This window comes from Mustela nivalis (assembly GCF_964662115.1).
Source record: "Mustela nivalis genome assembly, chromosome: 20".
Classification (NCBI taxonomy): domain Eukaryota; kingdom Metazoa; phylum Chordata; class Mammalia; order Carnivora; family Mustelidae; genus Mustela; species Mustela nivalis.
In genome coordinates, this window is record NC_139039.1 from 4957118 (window position 1) to 4980559 (window position 23442).

General features: G+C 52.0%; 1 protein-coding gene across 24 annotated transcripts in view; it reads left to right on the plus strand.

Moving 5' to 3' along the window:
- Window positions 1-22977, plus strand: part of ANK1 (ankyrin 1) — a gene marked incomplete at its 5' end in the record, with an annotated part of 127217 nt that extends 104240 nt beyond the window's left edge. For 4 of the 24 annotated variants that reach the window (XM_082715248.1, XM_082715255.1, XM_082715237.1 and 1 more), the window contains 6 exons: window positions 7976-8534; window positions 11107-11392; window positions 15429-15512; window positions 16490-16630; window positions 16870-17002; window positions 22611-22977. In XM_082715248.1, coding sequence (XP_082571374.1) covers window positions 7976-8534; window positions 11107-11392; window positions 15429-15512; window positions 16490-16630; window positions 16870-16968 — 1169 coding nt within the window. In that variant the 3' untranslated portion in view covers window positions 16969-17002; window positions 22611-22977. Of the gene's footprint in view, window positions 1-7975; window positions 8535-11106; window positions 11393-14606; window positions 14826-15428; window positions 15513-16489; window positions 16631-16869; window positions 17003-22610 lie in introns of those variants that run through there. The other 20 variants (XM_082715238.1, XM_082715257.1, XM_082715259.1 and 17 more) reach the window with 9 other exon arrangements.
- Window positions 22978-23442: the final 465 nt, after the last annotated feature.

Sequence of the window (23442 nt, forward strand, 5' to 3'; positions counted from 1 at the left end):
ATACAAACGTAAATCTCAGCTCTGCCCTTCAAATATCAAAACACAAATTCCTTAAAAGTAAAAGGATGAGAAAAGATAAACTGTGCTAACATTAATCAAAAGACAACTGACATGGCTATATCAACATCAAACAAGTAGGTTTCAGAACAAAGAATATTACCAGTGAGGAAAAAAATAATTTCATAAGCAGTTCATCCAGAGGGCTTAATAACCCTAATGTTTATGCACCTAGTAATATAGCTTTAAAATGCATGAAGCAAAGACTGAGAAAACTACCATGAGAAATAGACAAAACCACAGTTACAGTGGGAGATTTCAATACCCCTGTCTCGATCATTAATAGAACAAGTAGAAAAATCAGTAAGCATATAGAAGGTTAGAGCAACGCTATCCTCAGCTTGACCTAATTGACACTTATAAACATTTTACCATATGACAGCAGCAGGCACGTTCCTTCAGTTGCATCTGGAACTCACACCAACATGGACCATATTCTAGACCATAAAGCAAGTCTCAGATTTAGAAGATTTTGGAATATACAAAGCATGTTCTCTGACCACAGTGAAACTCAATTAGAAAACAATAACAGAAAATCTGGGAAGTCTCAAATATTTGGAGCTAAATAATTCACTCCTAAATAACCCATGGATCAAACAAGAGAGTAAAAGGGAAATTAGAATATAGTCTCAGTTTAATGTAAATAAGAACACAAGACATCAAAATTGATAGGATGCCAGTTGTTGTGTGTTGGACTCAGCCTATCAACAGCTAGTATTGTGGCTGGACCAGCCCTCTTGGATCTTATTATGATTGTAAGATGCCCATTAGCAATAACCACCAGGCTTGCCGTGGTGGGGGAGTTTATTACTTACAGAACTTGAAAACTACATAGCATATTTAGGACCACATAGCAAAGTTGTGAGGAGAGAGAGAACAAGCTTGAGGCTGGGGTTCTGCTTTTTGGGGGTGGTTAAGAATTGGGGCCTAGGCTCTTATGGGCTCCCTTTTTTTTTCAAGATTTTTAAAAATTATTATTTTTATTTATTTATCTTATTTATTTGAGAGAGAAAGAACACAAGCAGGAGGGACATGCAAAGGGAGAGAGAGAGGGAGAAGCAGACTGCCTGCCGAACAGGGAGCCCACGTGGGTCTCAATCCCAGGACCCTGAGATCATGACCTGAGCCTAAGGTGGATACTTAACCAACTGAGCCACTCAGGTGCCTCTCATTGGCTCACTCTTCATTGGTAAATTTAAAACATAAGAGTGGGAATTTAAAGCATGAGAAAATAAAAATCAAGTGACCCAAATGATCAGTTGCTGAAATCAACCAAGATTTACGTAATAGAGGGGCTTCAGTCAGGGGAGGTGGTCTGGCCTTTATCTAGTCATGGGCCTGGCAATGTGTTTATTTGAGGTAGCCACCTCGGAAGTGGCTACCTGCACAATCAAAGCTTAGGTCAGGCACTTGCGTTACAGAAGTTAAAAAAAGAAAAAGTAAAGAAAACACACAGTCAGAGCTTATACAACACTAGCAAGGCAGTACTCAGAGGGGACAATGTCCACATGGGAAAAGAGAAACTTTCTCAAATTTTAAAAGTTAGCTACATGACAGAAAGGAAATACCCAACTCCAGCCCTTGCTAGCTATCTTTTCCCACCTCAGGTAGAGGGAAAAAAACCTTAATACTTGTGAAGTTCATAGTCCAAAGGCATAGAGGCTCACGAAAAGACTGAGACCAAAACATAGGACTAGAGAATGCTTTTCTTCCCTCCACACCTCACCACTGTATTACTAAAGCCCTATTCACAGCACTTCCTTTCATTCAGTACATCACATCTGGATATCAAGAAAAATTTGTAAGACACCCCAAAAGGCAAAAAACACAGTTCGAGGAGACTGAGCAAGCGTTAGAAGCAGTCATGGAAAGGGATGTTGGAATTATCAGACTGGGAATTTAAAACAACTATGATCAATATGCTAAGGGTTCTAATGGATAAAGTAGGCATCATGTAGGAGTAGATGAGTGTTATAAGCAGAGAGGTGGAAATCCTAAGAAAGAACCAGAAAGAAACACTAGAGATGACACCATAAATGAAGAATGTCTTTGATGGGCTTACTAACCCAGCCACGGCAGAGGAAAGACTCTTTGAGCTCGAGGCTAAGTCAACAGGAATCTCCCAAACCGAAAAGTAAAGAGAACAAAGACCGAAAGAAACAGAGTAGAATATCCAAGGAGTGTGGAGTGACTACAAAACGTATCATATACACATGATGGCAATACTAGATGGAGAAGAAAGAAGGGAATAGAAGAAATACTTGAAAAAATAATGACTGAGAATTTACCCAAATTAGTGTCGGACACCAACCCCCAGATCCAGAAAGCTCAGAGAACACAACAGGATAAATGTCAAAAAACTATGCCTAAACATATCATTTTCAAATCACAGAAAGTCAAAGATAAAGAAAAAAATGCCCCAAAAATGGGGGTGGGCAGGAAGGAAAAAACGTTATCTATAGTGGAACAAAGATAACATCACATCTGATTTCTCTTAGAAGCCCTACAGACAAGAAGGAAGTGAAATGAAATATTTAAACTGTTGAGAGGGAAAAACACCAACCTGGAATTCTGGATCCTCTTAAATTTTATATTTCAAAAGTAAAAGATGAAAAAAGACTTCTCAGACAACCAAAAATTGAGGAAATTTGTTGTCAGCAGACCTGCCTTACAGAAAGTATTAAAAGAAGTTCCTTCAAGAGAAGGAAGAGAGTATGGGTGGGGAACCTATGATGGACATTAACTAAGGAAGAGCATCAAAAAAAGATTAAGTGAAAATAAAATAAAAACAGATTTTCTTATTCTTAGTGGTCTACAGTTTGTTCAAAATGATAATAGCAATAACATATTCGATTATGCATGCATCTTATGCACACACACACACACACACATGCTTATGTGTAAGTGGAGTGAACGATGAGAGGCGGAATTAAGAATATTTTGTTATTATAAGGTACTCACACTACCTGTGCTGTAGTGTTATTTGAAAGTGGACTGTGTAAGTGTATATTGCAAACACCAGGGCAACCACTAAAAAAAAAATTTTAAAGAAGCATAACTAACATGCTAAGAAAGGAGAAAAGATGGAATCATATAAAATGCTCAGTTAAAACCACAAAAGGCAGAAAAAGAATAGAAACAAAGAACGAGGGCAACAAATAGAAAAGAGTAGCAAATGCGGCGTATGTCAATTCCGCTATATCAAGAATCATTGTGAGAGTCAGTGGTCTAAATGCACCAATTAAAAGACTCAGAATGCATCAAAAAACACATACTGTCTGTATGAAAACCATTTTAAATATGAAGACACGTGTAGATTTAAAGTAAATGGGTGTACAAAAATAAACCATGCTAACGCTAATGAAAAGAATTCAAGAGAAGCTAAATTAATTTCAGGCAGAGCAGACTTCGAAGCAAAGTTATCAGGGATAAAGGGGCATTATATTAGAAAGAGGTCGGTTCTCCAAGAAGGCATAATAATCCTTAATGTGTATGTGCCTAACAACAGAGCACCAAACTATGGGAGGCAAAAACTGAGAGAACGGCAAGGAGAAACAGATGAATCCACTACCAGAGTTGGAAATCAGCATCCCTCTATCAGAAATGGACAGACCTCGTAGGCAGAAAATGGGTGAGGACACAATTGAACTCAGCACCATCAGCTGGATGTCACGGACGTCTACAGCCTACTTCAACCCACAGCAGCAGAATACACATTCTTCTCAAGTTCACATGAACATGCACCAAGTTAGACCATATGCAGGGCCGTAAGACACACCTTAATAAATTTAAAGAATAGAAATAAATAAATCAATATAATTAATCAGATTAGCAAACTAAAACAGGAAAACCATATGGTTATAACAGATGCAGAAAACATATTTGACAAATCCAACATCCATTCCTTATTAAAACAACAACAACAACAAAAGACGGATAAATTTGTGGAACAGAATGGAGTCCAGAAATAGAACCACATATGTAAGAACAACCAACTTTCAACAAAAATACGAAGGCAATTCATGGAGAAAGGATAACGGGGCTGGAACAATTGGATATTTACAAGCAAAGATGAACTTGGATTTATACGTTACATCAGCATATACAAAAATTAACTCAGAGTGGATGGTAGCTTAAATGTGAAATCTAATGTTAAAACTTATAGATATTAACAAAAAACTATACAACTTCTAGAAGGAAACATAAAAGAAAACCTTAGAAAAATCTTGGGCAAGGCAAAGATTTCTTAGCTACAACGGTGGAAGTGAGATCTGTACAAAAGATAAATCAGGCTTCACCAAATTTTAAAAACTTCTTCTTTTCAAAATACATTGTTAAGAAAGTGAAAAACTAAGCCACAGATTGAGAGAATATATTGGAAATAGTCATCTGACATAGGACTGGTATCCAGGATATATAAAGAATTCTCAAAACTCAATAAGAAGAAAACAAACTCTCCAATTTTTAGATCAGAAAGTTTGAGCAGACCGTTAACCCAGAACAGACACATAGGGCAAATAAACACATGACAAGAAGCTCAGCATTATTAGTCATTAAAAAAATACAAAATAAAACTACAAGGGAGATCCCGCGACCCCCCTGTAAGAATGGCTAAAATGGAGAAGACCAGTCATATGAGGTGTCAATGAGGATATTGGAGAAACTGACCCTCTCATCCACTGCTGGTGCACTGTAAAAGGAAACAACCAATTTGAAAAAGACTTTACTTCCTGAGAAGATAAAATGCACCTACGATCCAAACACCCGGTTCCCAGGTGTGTGTCCCAAAGAAAAAGCATACGTTCACATGGACAAGCAGCTTGATTTGTAACAGCCCCAAACCGGAAGCAAGTCACATGGCCACTCACAGGTAAATGGGTGAACCACCTGTGATGCATCCCCCTAATGGAACACGGTGCAGCGGTAACAATGGATAAATCATCGCTGTGCTCAACAGCACAGTGATACCCAAATCGCTGCACCCTGTAAAAGAAACCAGACTGAAAAGAATATACACTGTATAAGTCCATTTCTAGAAAGTTCTGGGAAATGCAACCTCATATACAGGGACAGAAAGCAGATCAGTGGTTCCCTGGGAACGGGAATGCAAGAAGGAAGGATTGCAAAGAAACGTGAGGACACCTTTCAAGGGCAATGAATGTCCCTCTTTTTGTTGTGATGATGGTTCCTTGGAACTTATTCAATGGTCTACTTTAAAATATGCGCACTTACTGTATGTCAGCTATACCTCAATAAAGCAATTTTAAAAGACACTAATGGTGAAATCGAGTGACAAGACCACTCTTTCTGTGTGCCCTGAGCCGGTTGCTGAACCTCTAGTTTGCTAATCTATAGAGTAGAGATAATATTGCTTTCCTTGTAAGATTGTTGTGATGACTAAAAATGACATATTTAGTATGGGTGTTGTTTTTTTTTTAACAAAATATGTACTTAATTAATTAGTAATGGAAATAACATAATAATGCTCTCAAAAATAAGAAGAGAGGGCACCTGGATGGCTCAATTGGTTAAGCATCTGCCTTCCTCCCAGGTCATGATCTTAGGGTCCTGGGATTGAGTCCCGCGTGCGTCGGGCTCCCTGCTCGGCGGGGAGTCTGACTCTCCCTCTCCCTCTGCCCTTCCCCCAGCTAATGTGCTCCTCTTGCTCTGCTCTTTCTCTTAAGTAAATGAATAAAATCTTAAAACAAAGGGGTGGGGGATAAGAAAAATAATCACTTGACTCTTAAATGTTCTGCTGGTATATTTTCCAGAGAGATTTCCTTAGAGGGTTAGAAGGCTGTTGGTCCTGGTTTCCCAATTCCTTAGGTCATGGTTCCACATAGAGTGACTTGGATTTAACATGGGAAGATTTGGCCCACCGGTTTCTCCTGCTCTCCCATCTCCTCTTTGTGCCTCTTTGTTTGGCCAGAGCTGTTAGTTTATAAGCACCCTGTTACCCTCCCCGCCCCCCAGCCCCTGATGGTCTTTTCCTCCTTCTCAACTTGAGCCTTGGAACCACAGAGACTTCTAGAGATAGATCAGTCAGGGGGAAAACTCTCCCAGGATGATGAAGAGAGGATGTATGTCAATCATACAGCCTGGTTCCTGGCACCTGGGACACATACATGAATCAGCGATGGTGGCTTTACTAAATGTGGCTGGGGGTATCCTTCCTGGCTCCTCTGTCCTCCTCACACACCTGGAGAGTTTTGCAGTAGTCACCAGGCCCTAGGGAGTCCCAATCCTGTTCTAGGGAAGTGGGAGGGAGAGGGAGACACCATTCCTGCCCTCCAAGAGTGTACTGTCCCACGAAGCAGCTTAACAAGGACCATAGGACGGGTTCAAAGATGAGGGGAGACGAGGTGAGCCAAAGTCGCTGGGAGAATGTCAAGAAAACAGGGCGACGAGAACCTGTCTTATTTGAGTGTGTTTGTGTGTTTGTAATCCTCAGCCCAGGCACTGTGCCTGGCCTGCAAGTGGCCCTCGGTTAGTATCTTTGGGTTGAACAAGTGAGTGAATGAGGATAACCACAAGTAGAGCAGCAACAGGCTGCATTCCAGCCTAGGGATGAGGGTCCATTTGGGTGGGAGAAAGGCCAAACCCGGGGAAGAGCTGGACGCAGGGTGGTGAGGGGTGAAGGGCAGGACAAAGAGTCTGGACACTTGGTTAGGGGCCTCTCTGGGCACAGGAAGTTCCCTAGAGACAGCAGGGACAGCTTGCCCATACCCAGGGGTCCTTTTTTGGTGCTACGGGGTCTTTAGGCTCCGGTTTCCCAACTAAGCTGAGCTGGATGGAGAAGCTTGCCTCTGGTCCCTTCACCAACCCACAGACTGGCACAAGGTCTGACTTGGAGTCAGAGGGCCTCTTTGCCCTATCCATGGACCCCCACTTGTGTCTAGAGGAGAGCGGAGGAGACAACTGACAGAACGCTGTCAGATTCCTCATATGCTTACACGTGCCCCTCACTCGGGCTCTGAGTCACTTCTGAACATGAGGGAGCCCATGGCAAAGCCAAGCAGAAGACTAGCAGGGATGCGCCTGAGAGCCGGTCACAAGGAGCAGACGTATGAAAAGGCTACAGCGACCACCGGGCCAGGCCTGTTCTAGCTGGCCGCAGCCCCACCAGCTCACCGCTGACCTGGGCCCAGTGGGAACAGTGCAGGGCCTGCAGGCCAGGAGCTTCTGGGCAAAGCCGGAAGTACCAGCTGACGGGCCTCCTGTTGCCCTCTGACCCGGTCTCCCCCATTCTGAACCCTAAGAACTCTCACTCACGCCACTTAGATCCCTCAGAATTTCCAGAACCCGTCTGTAACTTGAGGAAGAGTGACTTCATCTGAAACCAAGTGGTTTCCCACTTGACCACTGCACCGAGGGTGGGTGTTCGGCCCCTCCAAGCTTGGTTACTGCCCCCAGATCTGGGGAGGCTGGTCCCTCCCTTGAAGGTACCTCCCTGGCTGGTTTCCCCAAGGCCTGTGCTAAAAGGATGTTTTGAGCAAAGAAAGAGCAACATTTCTTTCTGCCCAGACGTCAAGCGGTGGGCTTTCATCCGGTTGGAGACATGGGAGCACAGATCCTTCAGATCAGGACTTGATCTATCGCTCTGAACCGGAGAAGAAAGAACTCCAGTCTCTGCTCTTTGCCATTCAGCAAAGGAGCCCTTGTCTCCGCCACACTTCCCGCCTGTCCCCTACCCATCCCAGAGCCTTGTTCCTCCTGCCCCTGGGCCCTGGGCAGCAGCCACAGGCCTGAGCGTTGGACACTGAGCTTGGAAAGCCTCCCTACCCGCAATGCGCATGCGTGTCTATGGCCGTGCCTGTGCGTGCGTGTGCGTGAGCGTGAGCCTGAGCGTGGGTTTGCACGTAAGCCTGTGTGACAAAAATCGCTTCTGGAGCATGTTGCCCTCTGTTTGCCCATCCAGGTTACTCCTCGCTGCAGGACGAGCTGCTGTCCCCCGCCTCCCTGCACTACGCGCTTCCCTCTCCGCTGCGCGCAGACCAGTACTGGAACGAGGTGGCCGTCATAGACGCCATCCCCTTGGCGGCCACGGAGCATGACGCCATGCTGGAGATGTCTGACATGCAGGTGTGGTCCGCGGGCCTCACACCCTCCCTGGTCACTGCTGAGGACTCCTCTCTGGAGTGCAGCAAGGCCGAGGACTCTGACGCCACCGGCCACGAGTGGAAGCCGGAGGGGGTGCTCTCCGAGGGACCCCAGGGCTCCACGCTGGGCTCTCTGGACCTTGTGGAGGACGACACAGTGGATTCAGATGCCATAAATGGCCTTATCGATTTGCTTGACCAGGAGGAAGGTCAGAGGTCAGAAGAGAAGCTGCCAGGTCACGAGAGGCAGGAGGACGCCCCAGGTGCGGGGCAGGACTCAGAGAATCGAGTGTCTCTTGTTGCAGGCCAGCAGAGGGTGCAAGCCCACATCACAGAATCCCCCAGCGTGAGTCGGGTGATGGAGATGAGCCAGGACAGGTAAGGGGCTGGGCGGCTGGGGAAGGGTACCTTCCGTCTTCCTGGGCTTTGGGGGTGAGCAGGTGAGGGGGGGTAGGCAAAGCAGCTCGATTGGGCACTGGCTGGCCTCTTGAGTCCCCCGCCGTGGCTCAGGCCTCGGTCCTGTGGGCATGGAGCCTGATCTGCAAAGGCCAGTCCTTGCCTAAGATGCCCCTGGGCGTGGCCCGCTGGAGGGAGGCTGGGGGCAGGCGTGAGGAGAGAGACGGTGAGGCTCGGGCCAGCCACCTCTCTGGTGAGGTGAGGGTAGGCACTCTGGGTCCTGGTGCTATTAGGCGCTTGTTGGGGAAGACCATATTTAGAAACCTGGAGGCACCAGGGAGGGCCAGGCGAGTGACTCAGGCAGTCACACAGCCTGCGTGTGACAGAGCTGATAAGGTGCCCTTCTGCTCTACCCGCTGAAAGTGTGAGGTTGGGGGGCTTCATAGGGGCGGGGCAGAACTTGTGGCTGTGGAGACATTGGGGCTCTCCTGGGCCTGCAGCAGGCAGCCGTGTGGGCAGGTCAGGCAGGGAGCCTTGGGCAGACGCCGAGGGTTTCCGGCCTCAGATTAACATCTGTGGCTGGGGGGCCCGCCACACCCGCGGGGCTGGGCAGACTGCAGAGGACACTTTGGCCTTCCTGGACTGGCACAGGAACTGAGCCACAGTGGCCTTTTCCCCTAAAATTGCATCCTAAAGTTTCCCTAAAGCAAGGAGATGGTCTGTGGGCTCCCTGAAGGCTGGGCACACCCACCACACCCCATAGCTCAGGGCTGCCTAGGCTGCGGGGAAGCTGTTCTCGTGGCCTCTTCCCACCCCAGCTGGCTCTCTGGCCTGCTCAGAAGCCCAGTCTGAGTGGGCCCTTCCCCAGGATCCACCCGGTGTGGCCCGAATACTGTAGGCAGAGGAAAAAGAAAGCCAAAAAGGGTTTATGTCATTGTATTTTCGTTTCCCAAATGAATCCTTTGATGACCCGGGAGAGTTTGGGTCGGTGGGTGGCCTGTGAGAATTACGAGTGATTCGGTGGGAACCCTGTGGCAGAGGCCACTCCCAACAACCCATGTCAGCCAGTCACTGAGCAGCACTGACTGGGCTGGCCTGGCCACCCAAGGGGGAACCAGAAGGCCTGGTGCTAGGCCTTGGAGTGGTACGGTTTGGTTCTATGACCGCAGTCAGCCTTCTAGTGGGGACAGGTGAATTTCGTTCACTCCCCCCACCAGTATGTGTGGAGCCCCTGCTGGGTGCTGGGCACCTGTAAACTGTGCTGGGATTGTGGCATGGAACAGGACACACAGAAGTCTCCATCTGCTGAAAGTTTTATGTTCTATTGGGGAGATGGACAATAAATGAAGTAAAGCTATTGAAATGGAAAGTAACTAAAAAGGAAAAGTTAGGGGACCCTGCGTGGCTCAGTTGGTTAAGCATCCGACTCTTGATTTCGGCTCAGGTCACCATCTCAGGGTTGTGAGATCAAGCCCGATGTTGTGCTCCCTGCTGGGTGTGGAGCCTGCTTGAGATTCTCTCTCCTCCCCCTTTGCCCTCTCCTCCACAAAAGAAGGGAAACATGTCATGGTCCTAAAAAGGAAAATAAGGGTGGGGGGGGGGGTAGGTCGTATGTACCCATGTGGAGAGCAGATGGCTAAAATGAGGGGTAGGTAGCCCGGAAGCCTGAGACTGTGATGTTGGAGTAAAGAGCAGAAAGAATTAAGAGGTGAGCCATGTGAATACCAAGGGCATGTATCCACCAGAAGGCCCAGCCAGCACAAAGGCCTTGCAGGGAAGACGGGGCGCAACACGTCGGGGAGAAAGTGTGGCCTTGACCATGAGTGACTCATGAGTGTGGCCTTGACCATGCTGTCCCTGAGATGCCTATGAGACCCCCAAAGCAGAGATGTGCTGGAGGCATTTGGGTCTACACATCCGCAGATCAAGGAGGGCACGAGGAGCACAGGGACGGGGTGTGAGGCCATGGACTGAACGGGCTCACTTCAGAAGGGGGCGTAGGTAGAGATGAACTCTGAGAACTGAGCCCTGGGGCGCTTCCATGTTCAGGAGTCAGAGAAATTAGGAGAAATCAACAAAGGACACTAAGAAGTGGTAGCTGGGCGGTGGGGGGGGGGGGGGACCAGGCAAATGTGGTGTCCTAGAAGCCATAGAAGAGCGTGTTTCCAAGGGAGAGTGTGGCAGCTTTATTGGATGAGCACTGGGATAAGGACCATGGTGGGCAGGTGGCCGGAGGGCTGGAGAGGAGGCAGGTGAGATGATGGGCATGGAGGCCTGGGTGACGCCCAGCAGGGTGAGCCAAGTGCCTCAGGAACCCAGTGTGGAGAGCCTTCCACTTAAAGTGACAGGGCCAGCGGTACTGGTCTCCACGGCCCTTTCCTCCTGGACAGCAGCGCTGGCCCCTCTGGGCCTCTCTTAGCAGGACAGGCAGCCGTGTGCTAGCTGTGGGGTTTGCTCCTATTGTCCCATCACTCCAGCTCTGGAGGGGGCGGGTGTCTGAGCAGCCAGAGACCGAAGGATAACCCGGTGTCCTTTCTCTCTCCCTGGACCCCAGACTGCAACACTGGGATGAGGAAGGCTCCATTGTCTCATACCTACAAGACACTGCCCGAAGTTCCTGGCCAGAGGAGGTCACCCAAGGCCCACACTCCTTCCAGAGTACCATCACCACCATCCAAGAGCTGGAGCCCAGTGGGTCGCACGAGTATGAGAAGGTCCTGGTGTCCACAGCTGAGCACGTCCGGGAAGGGCAGCCAGAGGCTGAGAGCAGGGCACGGAGACGACAGAGTCACCAAGAGTGGGTGCAGGAGGCTCAGAGCACCTTCTCCCTGATGGCAGAGGTGAGCGCGCACCCAGCCGCCCGCCAATGCCCAGAGGGGCGTGGGAGGGGCCTGAGGCCCAGGGCGGCCTCTCCTCCAAGCCAGCCCCAGGCCCAGCCAGCTTCCTTTCTTTAAAAATTGTGGTGTGACTTTGCTGTCTCTACAAGTAAGGATACGAGTCACGGTCTCTGCTGAGGCAGGGGAGGAGCTGATGTTCCCTGAGCTTCTTGCCCCAAGGTTGCATGATCTGAGGGGGGCTTTGGAGTTAGGGCTGACTGATTCCAAAGCCATGGTTTTTGTTGGTTTTCTTGTTCCATTGTGTGTCTTAGGAAGGGTGTAGAGCAGAGAGACCTGGGTGTTAGGCTAACTCAGTCCTACCGTGATCTGTGTGGCCACGGACAGACCACTCAGTTCTCAGCACTTCGGCTGTGGTCACCATCTCAGGTGACCTGAGGGGTGCCTGGGTTATTGCCTGGGCTTGGGAATGCTGGGGTCCTCTCGGCGGGGCTCAGCGGGTGGTGGGGGGTGCCCCGCCTCCCTCAGACCTCCCTCCCCACTTGGGGTGTGCCCGGCGGTACTCATTTTATCTATTCCCTGTGACTTCACTCCCCATTCCCATTCCCATACACATCCATTTTAATGTATTCAGGGAATTTTTTTTTATTATGAAAAATCACAGATAAATACAAAACCAGAATAGCACATTAATTTCCATGCTCTTACCGTTCAGGCACTAGTTACCCGATTGTGGCTAATTCTGTTTCACGGATACCTACCTCTCTCTTCTCCCCCCTCCCCAACATTTTTTTGAGACAAATCCAGACAGCTCATTAAGGTGTGCCTTTTGAATATATGCATTTTTAAAAAATTTTCGTCGCTGTTCCACGCCTGTGTATTTTTAGTGTGCGCAGAAACAACGTGTTCCGCATCTCATTTGGTGTCTTACGGTTCGCCTCATCCGGAAGCTTGGCGGCCCCCCCTCCTTCCTTCCCTTCTGCCACTCTTCTCATCCCTCTGCCTACCTGAACCTGAGCCCTAGTGGGCACGTGGGGGCCCCCACAGCTAGGTTAGCTCTACAACAGCCCTGGGCAGCCGGCTGCAGAGAGCTGCTAGGACTCCAATAAGGTTTTATTTAGACTACTTCCCTGCAAGTGTGTGCCTTGGACAGGACAGGCGGCTGCGTCCGTTTTTCACCCCAGACCAGCCCGCGCATTCTTGGCCAGCAGGCTGTCCTTCCGCACTTGTACTACTCCTAACAGCAAGTACTTGGCCGAGAGCTCAGGCGCTCTTAACTGGGTCAAATTCCGGATTCCTGGGGAAAGAGAAGGGTGTTAGGAGCTGCCTTCTGTGTGGTCCCCCTGCAGTTAGCCTTTGGTGAGGGGAGGGCTGGGGAGAAAGCCAGGAGCACTCCTGTGGGTCGCAGGAGAAAACTTCTAGGTCATAGGGTCTAACTGCCTTGTTTATAAATGAGGAGGCTGAGGCCCCAGAGAGTTACCCAATTGTCACCCAGAGAGGCTGAGGATTTCCCCAGGGTCACACAGCCATCTACTGTGAGGGGCAGGGGAGTCCGGATCTCATGCTTCCCAGTGAGAGTAAGGGAGTGTGCGGGGCTGCCAGGCCTGACGCCTTCCAGGTCCAGGGCTGGATTAGATGGTACAGGTGAGCTGTCATTCTAATCACCTGACAGGACCCCGGGGCTGGTCGTGAGACCCGCATAAGCCAAGGGTTTGCAAAGCCCCCATTGACTGGTATTTCCGGTGAATCTCTGAAAACACTGACAGGGAGAGAGAGAGATGCCCTATAATTTGGGGCTAGGCAGGAAAGCCTGAAATCACTGTAAGACATTCTTCTCTGAGGCCCCAGATGGAACCCTGAGAAGTTGGATCCTTCCTGGCTAGGCCCAAACTGAATGCTCTCCAGCGCCCAGCCCCTTTGCATGTGAGACGGCCTTCTATTTCTTTAGGAGCTTCCTCGTGGAAATGAGGCAGTATTGAAATCGGACCCTTTCACTTACTCTCTGACTCTGGGCCTCCATTTTCTCTGTGTAAAATGGAGAAGTCATAGGGCCTACCGGGTACGGCTGTTGGAGGGCCTTACCAAGTCAGTAGGGGGAGTACACAGGGCGTAGTGGCCTCAGAGCAGTGCTCCCCGTGTGAGGGCCTGCTCAGGCTCCTCGTCATGACCGTGCTCCCACACCCGCACTCCTCACGGGTGGGGTGCGGACAGCACTGGAGTCCGGGCCTGCTTCCCAGAGCTCCCCAGCGCCCGCGGTGAGCGAGCGGCAGGTCACTTGGCTGGGCCCCAGATCTTTGTTCCTTCTGCTGGGGGTACCGTTCTTCAGACGGGCACAGCCTGATCAGGAAAGTGAAATTCCCGTGGGCCGCAGCTGCCACGGCTGCATTTCTGAATCAGGTCTGTAAAGGCGAGCCTCAGGCGCGTGGTTGCCCCTCGTGGGCGCTGAGAGCCCAGCCTGGGAAGAGCCTCTGAGGACAGGCCTTAAATAGACACACCAGTTACACGCATACGCATAGGGTTGCTGGGCCGGGGCGGGGTGGGGGGGCGGCAGTGCATGGGCTTCCAGGTGGCCCCACCACCTGTGCTGAACCCCGCTGAGCTAATTTGGCCAGGCCTGAGCGAATCACTCCTCCCAGGGCTATTTTTGAAATAAATCCTTAACTCTCTCTCCAGGGTATTAGCCAGTGCCATCCCTGTGGGTGGGGGTGGACTCCGTTCTGATCACGGCAGTAACCGCCCAGAGAAACACACAAAGGGCCCCATTCTCTGGACACCTTATTTCCCAGAGCCCCAGAAAGAAAACAGTTCCCTGGGCAGAGCTGCTTCTAGTGCGCATAGGGCTGGGCAGGCCCCGTTGTGTGTGTGTAGTCAGGGGGAGGCGTCACCCACAGAGTGACTTTGACGTGCGCTTTGAGTGCCCAGGACACGCGCACCTGCCTGCTCCCTTCTAGCCCAGTTGGACAGCCCTAGCAGCTGGTTCAGGAAGCTAAAATTATCGAAGCCTGATGTCACCCAGGCGTGAGGGCAGAGCCCAGGGCTGCTCGGCAGGAGGGCACTCGGCAGGCAGTTCTAGCGAGGGGCCATCCAGTCTCCTGCGGAGAGAGCCTGCAGGGGGGCCCAGGGGCACCCGGGAGTCTGAGGGGAGAATGAGAGGTTGGACCCCCACAGTGGCCGAAGCCCTGGCTAGTTCCCGGAGGGCCCAGCTGCTGAGGAGGTGAGGATGTGGACTTTCGTCACCCAGCTCCTGGTCACCCTAGTGCTCCTGGGCTTCTTTCTGGTCAGCTGTCAGAATGTGATGCACATTGTCAAGGGCTCCCTGTGCTTTGTGCTGAAACATATCCACCAGGAGCTGGACAAGGAGCTGGGGGAGAGCGAGGGCGTGAGTGACGACGAGGAGACCATCTCCACCAGGGTGGTCCGGCGTCGGGTTTTCCTCAAGGTAACCGCCAGGCAGGAGGCAGGGCTGAGGGCATGGCACCGCGGTGTTCGTGGGCAGCAGCTGGGGGAAGGGACCCCGGGTCAGCAGCCGGGCACTGCCCTTGGGGACCAGAGCCGGCTGTGGTGCCCGCTGGGACTGCCACACTGTGGTGGCGTGGGCAGCTCAGCTCTGGGACTTGGGAGAGCCCATTCCTGGCCCGCTCCTGTCCCCAGCTGTCACACTTAGGGCGCTGGTGTCTGTGGAAGGGGTTTCCATGCTACGAAGGGCTGTCCAAAGTTCAATTCGGTGCCTTACTTCCTGTCTCAGGGCCTCCTCTGTAGCACTTGCGTGACCGAGCCCCGGTGCTGGGGAGGGATCAGGCACACAAGGCTCTTGCAAGTGCGGGGCTCCATCCGGGTCTTCGGGCTCCATGGCTCCCGGGGTGCCTCTTGCACTTGGAAGCCTCAGTCTGGCCTCTGCTCCTTGCTGAGCTGGAGTTTCCTGTGTGGTGCAGATTTGTCCAACTGTGGCCGTTGCCTGTGCTCTTTAATTCCCTCATCCTCCGCCTGAGGCCCAGGCCACCCACTTACTAACCTTGAGTTTTCTCCTTTTCTGCAATTCTAGGGGAGTGAGTTCCAAAATATTCCAGGGGAGCAGGTGACAGAGGAACAATTCACAGATGAGCAGGGCAACATTGTCACCAAGAAGGTGGGTGCACGGCATCCCCCCACCCCCGAGCCTGGGAGAGGCAGCAGGGCTAGAAGCTAAAAGGGAGTCTCACTGCTGCCCGAACAGAGGGTTAGCACGGCTCTGAACGCTGGTGCAGGTGCTGGGAGCCCTGGTCTTCTGAGTCTGGCCTGACATTCCTCAGAGCCACTTTACCTGACTCCACCTGAATTCAGCTCCTGCTACTGTTCCACAAGGGCCAGGCTCTGCGGAACAGCCCAAACCCAGCCCAGTGTTGCCTAGCCCTGGACACAGCTGTAAGACAGCAGGGTGGTGGTCCCCAGACTACCACGGACCTCCGACAGCAAAAGGGCTGTGGAAACGCATAGATTTGTTGCTGATTTTAATTCACTAGACCTGATTTTGCTTGTCAAGTACTAGGCACCATGCAAGGTCTGGGCAGAGGGAGAAGAAGGAGCAGAGAGGGGACCTTGGATGTGCTCCCTGTGGGTTGCTGTTCCCGCTAAACTGAGGCAGGACCCCTTAGGTGTCCATCTTGCCTCTTGCCAAGTGTGCCTCATGCAGGCAGGTGTCTTGTATTGTCACCCCCCAGTCTGAGTACGTGTAGGCTCAGAGTAGACAGTGTTAGAATGTTTGGGTGAGTGAATAAGAGAGCACACGTGCCAGGCGTCCCTGCCCATGAAAAGTGTGGGGAGGACAGTAGGACCTGCTGTGTGGGGAGGACAGCAGGACCTGCCAACAATACCAAGAGACAAAACCCTGATCACCAATGACCCGTTTGCAAATTCTCACCCCTCTGAAGCTGCCCAAGGCTGGTTTTCCACAGGATGGGGGGAGAGGGGCAGGAGACCTGTCCCTGTTCTTGGCCCCTCGAGGAGGGGCACCTTAGGACAAAGGCTGCCTCTCCCCCAGACCTCCTCCTTGGGGACCTGCTCTTCCCAACCTCTGTCTGTCTCCGTGGCTTCACAGGCCTTTGGTCCCCTCCTTCTGTTTTCCAGATCATCCGCAAAGTCGTTCGGCAGATAGACTCGTCCGGTGTGGAGGCCAGCCAGGAACACGAGGAGGTGATTGCTGAGGGGCCCCTGGAGGACCCCAGGGAGATGGAAGCTGATGTTGATTCCTTTATGAGACACGTGCAGGTACTGCGGTGGCTGCAGCCTCCCTCCTGAGGCTCCCACACCGCTCCAGCCGCTCACCTGGGCACGCCGCTCTGGGCTCCCACCCCTCCTCCCTCCATCGCCCCCTTGCGCCTCCACGCCCCCCCCCCCCCCCCCCCCGGCAGACTGTGTCTTCAAGGCTGCCACAGGATCTCGTGCTCTCTCTAGTTTTGTCTCTCTGTGTGATCTGTCCTGCCTTCTGTCTCTGCTGCCATACCCAGGTGGAGTTGCGAGGGAGTAGCCTGCAGCCGGACCTGATAGAGAGCAGGAAGGGGGCTCAGATAGTGAAGCGGGCCAGCCTAAAACGGGGGAAGCAGTGATCTCTAGCCCTTCCCTCAAATGGCCTCTTGGGAGGTAACGCTGTCTTTTTTTGCATCCTTTCTGCATGGCCTGGTCCTTGCAGAGTGGCTGGTGCTAGGAATGGCTGCTCCCTTTCTCACATCTCCCTGTCCTCCGCGGGAGCTCCCCGCTCCACCGCCCCTGGCATGATGGGGGAGGAACAGGGGTGGCGTGGCCTCGAGGCACAGTCATTTCCCAGCCTGCTGACTGTGTGAGTCTTGATTTCCTCCTAAGAAAACAGCCAACAGTAGCTTCCGATTGACCTCTCCGGGAGCGCAAAAACATAGATTTGAGAAAATGCTTTGATGCGGGGAAAACACTCAGTAAACCTCAGTGATGACAGTATCCTGAAAGCCAAGCGATGGGGACCGAGGGAGGGGGGGTGGACAGGCCTCGGGGAGCACCAGAGAGTCTGTCTAGGCTGGGCCATTTCAATGCAAATCCTCCTGCAGAGCTCCAGCTGCGATAGACTCAGAACAGCACTTCTCTCTTGAACCTGGAACCCTTTGAAAGTCCTGTTCAACCCAAGATGACCATTGTCCTTGGTGTTTCTGGAGACCGGTTGCTCCGTTGCTTTCTAGGAAAGGGTGAAATGCACAGGCCCAAGGGGCGGATGGCGCGGTCCCAAGCTAGGAGGGTTATGGCAGCCTGGTGCATGGCGTGCAGGAGCATGGGGGCCCTGAGGCTGGGGGGCCGGGCTGGGCGGGGATTTTTGATGAGGGAGGGCCCTGAAGAGGCTCTCCAGCAGGCCCGGCCACAGTGCTGGGGGCTCTGGTGGCCAGCTCTGACCTCCGTCCTCCCTGAGGGATCCTGTACTGAGCTGCCCCGAGGCCGTTTACTGTGCCCCGCTCGGGGCAGCTCAGTACAGGATGCGTCGGGGTGGGAGTCGGCAGGAAGCGAGGCAGCATGGTGGCCCCAGCACAGCCCTCACCAGGTTCTTGGTAGTTTCAGCACCTACCCTCACTCCCCACAACCTGGGGCCTGGCTCTGGGCCAAGGAGAAAGCAGGCTCCTGGCTTTCTGCATTCAGCAAAAAGCAGGGTTGCTTCTCCTATGCCACCAAAAGTGCTGGCTCTGGGCTTCCCAACATACCTCGACACTTGGAGAAAAAAAAAAAAAAGGACTGCGGATCCAGTTATAGGATAAAATTAGACCTGACTCCTCAGCAGCTTAAGGAGGTCACAGTGTTAACCCCGGCATCGCCAAGGGTTTCGCTGGGCTGCTGCTTTAGCAGACTAGCTGGGGTGAGTCCTGGAAATAATCCAAAGGTACAAATTATTTGAAGGAACGGAGTAGAAGGCAAAGTGCACTCTTCTGCTTGATTTTTTTTCTTATGGTGACAGGGGCAAGCAGGGGCTATACCTTTCTGCTTCTCTTTGGCTCTGGTTCATGCTGCTCATGTTCCTGAATAGGAGAGAGGCAGCCCAGAAGCCAGGTTGGGAGGAAGGGAGGAACTTAAGAAAAACAATTATTTTTTTAATTTTCTGTGGATGCTCTGCAAAAAAGAAATTAAAAAAAAAATTTTCTGTGGGGGTTCTGCAAGGTGTCTGAAACCTCCAAAGGAGATATACCGTTCCAGACCACTGAGCGTGTGGTGGGGGAGGTGGGGAACACCAGGCAGCCCGGCTCCTGCTCCGTGCCGGAACCTCTGGCAAGAAAAGGCCAGAGAAGCACCTGTTGGGGACAATGGTGAGAGAGCCATGGTGGAAGCAGACTCTAGTCTAGTTCTGAAGGGCCTGGTGGGGCAGCCTGCAGCGCTCCGTCCTCCCAGCAGGACAGAGACCACAGAGTGACAGTGAGGGAATGATGGCTCTCTGGTCTTCTCAGTGCTGCCTGCCCCCCACTCGCAGGCCGGTACCGCTGTCCCTCAGTATTTGCGAGTTCCACACTTGGCCAGTTCAATTACTGGCTAAAATTATGTTCACCCCCAAACACCCCCCCCACACACACACAGAGGGCTTTTGTGGTTCATTCACAGACACACACCAGGGTGAAAAATTTGTGTTCAGTGCCACGTTGTTTGCAGTTTTCCTACTTTTTGTTGATTTTGTTGTTTAAAATGGCTCCCAAGCCTAGCGCCCAAGTGTTATCTCTTGTTCCTAGGAGCCGGGAGGCTGGGCTGTGCCCCGTGGGGACAAATATTCGTGTTAGATAAAATTCACTGGCCGGGAGTCAGGGCGCTGTCAGTGGGGAGTTAAGGGATCAACAGCGGATTAAATAAGGTGTCCTTATACAGAAACACACGTGAAACAAAGTGTTCCTGGTCTGACAAAGATGTGAACAGAGGCTCACAAGAATCTAACGGGGCATTTTCCTTAAGAGTGATGGTGCAGTGTCAGCTAATTCAGTGTTCTGGCAACTTTCTCAAACATGACCACCGCGAATGGCGAGAATTTACTGTGTCTGTTTCAGAAGGCGTCCAGGCTGGGGCTTGGGAGCCTAGATGCAAGGCCTGGTTCCTCCTCTTTCCAGGCCTCGCACTCATCATTTGCTCTGAGCTTCTGTCCCCTTGAGGGAGTTTGCAGACGGTCCCTTCCATGTCAGTGGCGAGGTTTAGAAATAGTCGTGGTCCCTGGGCAGGCTGTGGCTAGGAGGGCAGGACAGCTGTGCTCAATCAGGAAGGGGGCCGTCCTAGCATGACGCAGGGAGGTCAGCCGACCTGCCACACCTTGGGTTCCTTCACCATGACGTCGCAGCAGCATCACGCTCTTTGCTTGTAGCGGTTTCGATGATGGATGGGTGTGTTTGAAAGGCAGTGTACCCTGTTAAATTCCCACCCACCATTTCTCAAAGAGTCACCTGAGAGTCGGGTTAAAATGCAGATTCCTGGTCCCTGCCCCTGACCTACTGAATTAAAATTCTGGAACTTAGGATTCTGTATCAAGCTCCTCGATTGCCTTTTAGTGTACTGAAGAGTGCGTTCTTCTGACCAATTTCGGTTTTCCTTCCAAACCTCCTAGAGGTGATGTGGACTTGATACCAAGTTATTCACTTGGTGTTTAAAAAGTGGGCCGCCAGGAATGAAGGACAGAAGTTTGTTCAAAGATGGTAGGATGCACCATCCTGGATGAGGGGTGACTAGACCCCCTCACCCATCGATCCCTCCCAGTCACCCCCACCTTGGGAAGGACTCTGTATCTAAGGCCTGGCAAGTGGGGGGAAGGGTGCTTTCCCGTGGAGTTTAAGAAGCTACCAGATTGCTGTTTAGGCAAGGCCTGCCTGACCGCAGGTGACAGGAGGAGCTTTGCTCTGTGCTCCACAAGGTAGGCCCAAGAACTGGGGTGTGAGCTGTGCGAGATCGCCGGCGTGGAGCAGGCAGCTGGAGTGCTGTGGCAGGGCAGCGCTGACGTCTGCTGGGCTACCCACCTCCTAGGTGGGTAGACAGGGAGAGAGGGCCACAGATGCCAGGCAGGGTGGGAACAGGAGGTGCTGCGCAGAGGGACCGGATGGGACAGGCGCAGAGCAGAACCGCCCTTCTCCTCGATCTTGACAGGCTGAGACCTTCTCTTGGGGCAAGAGGGGCAGGGCAGCGGAAGGGTCCAGGATGCGGCCATGAGAGCTGCCCTCCCGTCTACCACTGCCACTGCCGGGTGCCCCCACGAGACCCCTCACTGCTCCTCCCGGAGTCTCTGCTTAAAGCGGTCACCATAGAATGCTGTCTAAGCCCGTACTGCCGCTCTGTGTCCGGGCAGAAGAGCGGGAGATGGTCGGCTGTCTTCCCCAGGCTCAGGGTTTTACGAGGTCTCTTGTTTGAGGCATGCTTAGCCTGGAGGGGGGCACAGACCCCTGCGAAGGGTAAGGCCGGGCCCTGGCCCTTGGAGTGCTTCTGCTGGCTGGGGAGATGCAGCAGGTGAGAGACAGGAAGGAGAGCCCATCAGAGCACACGTCCGCATACACTGTCCCGAGCCCTCTGGAGAGCCCATCAGAGCACACGTCCGCATACACTGTCCCGAGCCCTCTGGAGCGCTTCGAAACATCACCGCCGTCTAATGAGCTACAGCTTATCATTGCCCTCGTTTTACAGCAGAGGAAACTTGAGTCACAGAGAGTGTAACAGGACTAGGGAAATCGGCAAAGACAGAATATGAGCTCGGGCAACCTGGCTGGCTTCGGAGTTCCTGTTCTTACCCACTATGCCCTGTGATCACTCTAAATAAAAGGTCGCGCAGTGAGTGGGAAGCTTCCAGAGCTGAGATGAGAGAAATGACAAGGAGCCAGGGTTATCACGGAGGCTTCCTGGAGGAGAGGTATTGAGGCTGGTGAGCAGAGCTTCAGCAGAAAGCAGACTGACGCCATCCGTGAGGGGAGGGCCTCGAACAGAGCAGGAAGCTGACGGGCACCGTGTGTTCGGAAGGCTTGGGGGAGACCAGCCTTCCCATAGAGAAGCCCAGGCAGGGACGAAAGAGTCGTGCCCTCTGGGGTGACAGCTGTTTTGGGCCACAGCAGCAGCAGAAGTCCTGGTGTTGCGCTGTGTGGCAAGGAGCCTAGCTCGGCCTTCCCATCCACGGAGAACCACTCAGAGTTGATATGACCTCAACCCCCTCCAGCTTCCTCCATAACCGTGTCACCTGCAGGGCCAGGGACAGCTCCCTGTCTCGGGACTGCTCTGTCAAGGCATGAGTTTCTGCCTTTCTCTGTCATTTCCTACCCCACCCAGGAGACTGTCATCTCCTCTTCATTTCAGTGTGCCCCTTTCCCCCATCTGTCCCAAGGTCCTGCAGGCAGAATCCTGAGTGGCTAGTCATGGAAACACGGAGTGCTCACCCCAGGGTGGAGGAGAAGGAGGAGGCACCATGGCGGGGTGGGGGCTGGAGCCGTGTCTCTGTGAATTCCAGGCTGCAGAAAGTGGACTTCACTCTGCAGGCAGAGCTGCTGTTCTCCAGCCTAAGATACATAATATCCTAGGGAGAATGTACCTGTTTTGTTTTTTGTTTTGTTTTTTCCCAAGATCTCTTTTTTAAAAAAGAAAATCATCTCTTTGCCGCTGCAGAGGTTGTCCATCCCCAGGGCATGGGGAGAGGAGCCAAAGGCACGTAAGAGCTTGTAGACCAGAGCCAAAGAGGGACTGCTGTCCCTTGAGGTTCCAAGCTCCTGAGGCTGGCTGTGATCACGTCTGCTCCATCTCTGGGTCCCCAGGGCTGGCACTGACAGACATCATCAATGCATGTTGGTTGAACTGAAATGAAGAAGTGAAGGGCATCGCTCCCTTTTTTAGCACATGCCCTGGCTTATGAACTTGACCCCTTGCCCAGGTCCCAGGATCTACTCAAGGGGATTTCCCCCCAAGCAACCGCAAGCGTGGGCCTTCTCTCTGAGGCCCAGAGTGCATGCACAGGAGGGTTTTCTGGGGGGCTCGTCCCCCTGGTTGGGGGATCCAGGCAGGCTTGGGCAGCCACCCCTGAGAGGGAGCCTCTGGGCTGGGGAGCAGGAGAAGGCTGGCTGGGGGTTCAGGAAGGTCAGGGGCTCTGCGCTCAGTCTTTCACTTCCTTACCTTGCTTGGGGAGGCTGCTTTGCCTGAATCCCACCCTGCCTCAGCCCCCGGGGCAGAACTCAGGAGCTGGGGTTTTTGCTGGGAGTTGGACCTTTAAATCCTAAGTAACCCCTTCTCTCTCTGTGTCCCTCAGGATCACACCTCGACACCCAACCCTTGAACTCCACACACTCTGCCATGCACACGGGAGGAGAGCTGGAGCGGAGGGCTCGGAAGTGGCGCATCTGTTCCTCTAGGCTAACGGCATGATCTCTGTAAGGGACTTCCTTTAGTCTCCTATTCGCATGAACGACTGACTGTAGACGCATGACCTACAGTCCTCAATCCTGCCTCTAGCAACGATGGATCTCTGTTGGGAATCAGGACAAACGCCTCAAGAAGGGGGGTGGGGAGAGAGAGGGATAGAAAACCAGCACGGGAGAGCGCGTGAACGCGAAAGTGAACAAGGGCTCTTTTTGTGCTTGGGGATGATCTGTTTTTTAAAATCATTTTAATTTTGACTTGTTACAGGGTACTTTGTTTTCAACCTCATCTGTAGGAAATCCATGTGGGTTTCCTGGAAAGGAAAAAAAAAAAAGAAAAGAAAAGAAAAGAAAACTAGGCACAAAATCAGTTCGGCACCTTAATCCCATGTCCTCATCTGCCAGTCTTCCCCACCGACACACACCTCCATTCCATTTGTGACCTGCCATCCCACTCCCCAGGGGGCCACTCCTCCCAGATCGTTCTACACATTCAGGACATGCGCATAGGCACACACGCACACACACAATCACCTCTCCCCTCTCCTCAGTATAGACACAGATTTTACTGTGACGTCTGAAGCTGGATAGACTTTCCTGTGGACAAACTGGAATTTTTTTATGTTGTCTCTCTCTCTCTGCCAGTTTCAGTATTAATCATCTTCCAATGGAAAATCATTACTTTGAGAGTGCATTCGGGGTTCCTTGTGTTAGGGACTTAAG